The following is a 5,001-nucleotide window of genomic DNA, read 5'->3' as shown; positions in this document are numbered from 1 at the left end:
TGCGGCCGGTGAGACCTGGGAGCAATCAGAGGAGCCTGTAATCTCTTTCTGCTCACGGCATCTTGATCTATCGATAAATGCTGATGATATAGAACGTGCGCATCGAATGGGCCGCTTCCAAGAATTAAAAACCGCGCAATCATTGTCAAAATGGCACATTTTAAGGTGAAGTCAAAAATTCTGACAGCAGGGCCGAAGGTGAAGGGATCAAAATTTTCTGTTCGTGAAGATTACTCAGCGCATGTTCGATTAGCCCGGAAAAAGTTGTACAGCCGCCCTGATTTTTAATAATATAGCGCGAGCGTCGACTGAACTGCTGGTGAGCGCCTTATAACGGCGATAAGCGTGCAACAAGGCGAGAGTTCGCGCACGAGCAGGAAGAAAGGGCGTCGTCTGCTACGCTGTTCCGATCATGAGGACACACTCCCTGCCACAATACCATTTCGCAAAAACACGCCAGGCAGTAGAGCACATGCGCATGAATAAAATGCGACAGTGAGACGTGATGCCGTCTCTTTTTTGCTAATACGTCGGCCGCGCTGGCGAACCAGATTGAAGATAAGAGAAAATAAAAAGAAGGAAACGCAGCAACAGATGGAAACGATTGCCTGGGTCACGATAAAAGACGCACCGACCAGCTGTTTAATCAGCTTTGCAGTGTCTCGAGAGTATAAAAAGGCATCTCAGCTTTCAAACGCTCTCTTCGGCGGAAAATGCCTCCACGCGTGCCAATGGAACAACGCCACCGCGTCATTACAATGTCGCTTTGCGGCAAGTCTCAGAAAGAAATCGCTAAGAGCGTTGGAGTCACTCAGGCTACCGTAAGTAGGATAGTTCAGGCTTATCGCGACGAAGGGCGCATTTGTGACGCGCCTCGACATTTGAAGCGTAAGACAACCGAAGAAGAGGACCATGCCATTGTTGCTGCGGCTTGTGTAGCGCCCTTCATGACTGCTGGCGAATTGAAGCATGTTGCTGGAGTGGACGTGAGTGACAATTTGGTGCGTGTCCGACTTCGAGAAGCAGGTCTTCGCAATCGAGTTGCGGCCCAGAAGCCGAAGCTTTCGGCGACTAACAAGGAGAAAAGGCTACAGTTTGCACGCGATCATATTGAATGGACCGTTGAGGACTGGGCAAATGTTGTCTTCACAGACGAGTCCACGGTTTGCACGAAATGGAACCAGCAACAGAAAGTTTACCGGCCAGACCTAATGAGGTAGGTGACTTAGCATTTTCATTTTTTTTTATTTGGCTATGTTTGGCTTACATCTGCGAAAGTATATGGCATTTGCTTCGCGGGGTGACATGTGATTATCAATTTCAGCTGTCACTGTTCAAGAAATAGATGATGCAGCACAGGCGGGTAAAATTGTTCCTTAATAGAATTACTTATACTTGGTTAAATTTGAAAAATGTTTGCTGAGATTGTGGATGGATTATACTTCCATGTAAAGAGCGGGTGTATTGTTGCCGTAATATTTTTTTAGGTGTCGTTTAATCTTGTCTAAGCGCCATTCACACAATTTATGTTGTTTATAAAATTTTCTTCCTCTGTTGCAGGTTTGATCCACACTATTTGGGGAGTAATAACTAAGGACGGTCTTGGCCCACTCCGTCGTATATCGGGCCGCTTCTGTGCAGAAGCATACCTGGAGATTATTAATGAGGAGCTTCTTCCCCATCTTCTGGACGGCCCTTTCACGGATGGTTGCATCTACCTACAGCATGACCTGTCACCGGTTCATACTGCACGCGCCGTGAAAGAACTTCTGGAACAACTAGGCACCATGACGTTGTCTTGGCCTCTCCAGGGAGCGGACCTCAATATAATTGAAAATGTGTGGGGTATCCTCAAGTCCAACTTGTCAAAAATGAGTCTGCACGATGCATCGCCAGACGACTTATGGGAAGCCGTGAAGAGTGAATGGGATGCCCTCAAGGATGACATGAACCTTGTGCCCGCACTCTTCGACTCCCTGCCCAGGCGCATCGCGGGTGTTGCTCAGTCTGGAGGAGAATTTCAGCGTTATTAACTTCTAAGTCTGATGTGTGAAAACCTTGAGTCAAGGCCTTGTTTCAGTTCTAAAATGCACCATGCAAATAAAAGTTATAACTTCCGCGGATACATGCAACTATGCCTTACTACCCCCTCCTCTCCTCAAAAAAAAAAACTTTCCTATACACACCACGCTTCTCAATGCACTCATCGCTCCTAATCTGACGACTACGATTTCCAGCTCAGGTGACGCATGCAGGAAACGGCAATCTTCTTGCAGAAAACAAAAAGGAAAGCGCAACCATTTGTGGCTCCGTGTCTGCTCTCCAAGTAGTTCAGGAGTGAGTCAGTAAACTTTGCTGAATTAAGACAAAAAAGGCAGCATAAGTGGGCCTTGGTCCAGAGCCACAAAAACCGAAAAATGATAACTCGCAAGGAGGCACTCTCCGCGGAAGGGCACGTTTGAAAGCTGCGGTGCAATTTTTATACCCTCTAGACACTGAAATACCGATTAAACAGCTGGTCGGTGCGTCTTTTATCGGGATCCAGGCAATCGTCTCCATCTGTTGCTGCGTTTCCTTCTTTTTATTTTCTCTTATCTTAAATCTGGTTCGCCAGCGCGGCCGACGTATTAGCAAAAAAGAGACGGCATCACGTCTCACTGTCGCATTTTATTCATGCGCATGTGCTCTACTGCCTGGCGTGTTTTTGCGAAATGGTATTATGGCAGGGAGTGTGTCCTCATGATCGGAACAGCGTAGCAGACGACGCCCTTTCTTCCTGCTCGTGCGCGAACTCTCGCCTTGTTGCACGCTTATCGCCGTTATAAGGCGCTCACCAGCAGTTCAGTCGACGCTCGCGCTATATTATTAAAAATCAGGGCGGCTGTACTCTTTTGGTAAGGAAAGGGACGCAACGTTCAAAATACGTTACGACAAACTGCTGAACGACAAAAACAATACATATATGACGCAATAGGGATCGAGTAATCGAACTTTCGTCATAGCGATCACCGCCTGCTTCCAAGGTTCTTTTTAAAAAACCCGCTCAGCCTTCGCAAAGTTCGCACGTCACTCCATCTTATCATAAATTGGCTGTCATGTTCACGAACATTCGCAGCTACTTACCAAAAAAGGAAACTGTGGAAGCACTTCTCGATGATAATTGCTCGGATACTGCGGTCCTCACCGAGTCATGGCTTACCGGAGATATTCAGGACAGCGAACTTCTCGAGGCTAGTAAAGCGTTCAGGTTCTACAGACTTGACAGAGCTGGCCGAAGAGGAGGTGGTGTTCTGATTCTCGTTAAATCAACGGTAGTCTCACACTTCGTGCCTGTTCGTTGTAGCCTTTAACTAGTATGTATTATTCTGTCCCTTAAGTTTAGCAACACCTTGCTTATCGCCTGCTACCGTCCGCCAGATTTAGGTTGTTCTTTTTTTTATTGATGCGCTGTATTCCGCCCTTCTGCTCCTCCAATCCCGCTTTCCATGAGCGAACTTAGTAATATGCGGAGACTTTAATTATCCAGATATCGACTGGGAACAGCTGTCAGCTTTTTCTCGTCAGTAGAAAAAATTTATTGACTTAATTCTTACTTTTAATCTGTTTCAGTCTGTTAGAACCCCAACCCGTGCCACCAACATCCTTATCTAGTGCTTGTCACAAAGCCTGAGTTATGTCAGTCTCTCTAGTGTAATAGTGGCCTTAGTGATCACCATCTGTTATTTTTTTTATTTGGCTATTTCCATTCCCACCCGTAAGCCATCTTTAAAATATATTCGCGACTATAACAAAGCCGACTATGCGCAAATTAACCTCGAGCTGGACGCGTTTCTTTATCAATTTTAGTAAAACTGCTAACACCCGAACAGATAATAGTAATTGGTTACTTTACAAACAAAAAATTACTTTCACTCATGGAAACATATGTTCCGGTTATCTGCATTCGCGGAGATGCTGATAAACACTGGTTTTCTAACGCCCTTCAGCAGTTGTTAAGAAACAAAAAGCGACTTTTTCGAGATGGCAAACATTCTGCCTCTGTTTCCAATCGGAACAAGTACTTTGAATGCCTCCGGGCTTATACAAATCTTTTGAGGCACTCAAAAATGAAATTTTTCCATAAATACTTGCATAACATCATTCGGAATAACCCTAAGAAGTTCTGGAATATCCTGTTGCCAAACCGTAACTCGCCTCAAAATATCATCTTGCACGACCAAGATGGCTGGCACGTCCCCGCAGATCGCTGTGCAGACATCATGAACACCTACTTTTCTTCAGTTTTTACCAGGGAATTAGTCCTCAATGTACCCAGCTATCCCAGCCGTAATTTCAGCCAGATGCCTTCAATTTCAATTTCAGTCGAAGGCATAGCTGAACTTATTCATAACTTGAAGCCTTCAAACGCTCCCGGGCCGGACGACATAACTACCAAGATTCTTAGAGGTAGAAGAGATATTTCATGCCAGATATTACAAATAATTTTGAGTTAATCAATTTCAAGTTTTGCAATCCCAAATGACTGGCCATTAAGTAAGGTTGTCCCGATTTTGCAAGGCTGGTGACCGTTCTCATCCATCGAACTATCAACCAATTTCATTAACATGTATTGCTTGTAAAACATCATTGCTGGAACACATCATATACTCACAAGTCTGCTCTCACCTAGAAAGGAATTCCTTTTTACCAATCAACATGGTTTCCGCTCTGGATTTTCGTGCGATACCCAGCTTTTCGTGTTTACTACCGACATTCACCTGAACTTAGATTCATCATTTCAAACTGATATCATCTACCTCGATTTCTCTAAAGCCTTTGACCGCGTTCCACACCAACGTCTTATGGCTAAACTCTCCCCTCTCTCCCAAGATCTCTTAATACTGTTATAGATTTCTTCTTTCCTCTCAGACCGCACCCAGTTTACTGTTATCGGCAATCACCGCTCCAAAGCCTTCAAAGTTATTTCAGGTGTACCCCAGGCTCTGCCCTTGGACCACTCTT

At 45.1% G+C, this 5,001-nt stretch overlaps 1 protein-coding gene across 1 annotated transcript; it reads left to right on the top strand.

Annotated features, from left to right (window-relative positions):
* The first annotated feature begins 947 nt into the window (after positions 1–947).
* Positions 948–2,033, top strand: LOC144129498 (uncharacterized). Its single transcript, XM_077663662.1, has 2 exons — positions 948–1,163; positions 1,812–2,033. The coding sequence occupies exons 1-2, from the start codon at positions 948–950 to the stop codon at positions 2,031–2,033; spliced, it is 438 nt and encodes a 145-aa protein (XP_077519788.1).
* The last annotated feature ends 2,968 nt before the right edge of the window (positions 2,034–5,001 follow it).

Source organism: Amblyomma americanum, chromosome 4, assembly GCF_052857255.1.
Source record: "Amblyomma americanum isolate KBUSLIRL-KWMA chromosome 4, ASM5285725v1, whole genome shotgun sequence".
Taxonomy (NCBI): domain Eukaryota; kingdom Metazoa; phylum Arthropoda; class Arachnida; order Ixodida; family Ixodidae; genus Amblyomma; species Amblyomma americanum.
The sequence above is the reverse complement of the archived record's forward strand: the minus strand, read 5'-3'. Positions and strand labels throughout refer to the sequence as shown.

What these genes read in the sequence shown, in the direction of transcription:
- LOC144129498 (XM_077663662.1), top strand. Translation starts at nt 948, where the DNA reads ATGACTGCTGGCGAATTGAAGCATGTTGCTGGAGTGGACGTGAGTGAC. An exon ending in TCTTCACAGACGAGTCCACG is followed by an intron (nt 1,164 to 1,811) that starts GTTTGCACGAAA and finishes TGGCCTCTCCAG; the next exon opens with GGAGCGGACCTCAATATAAT.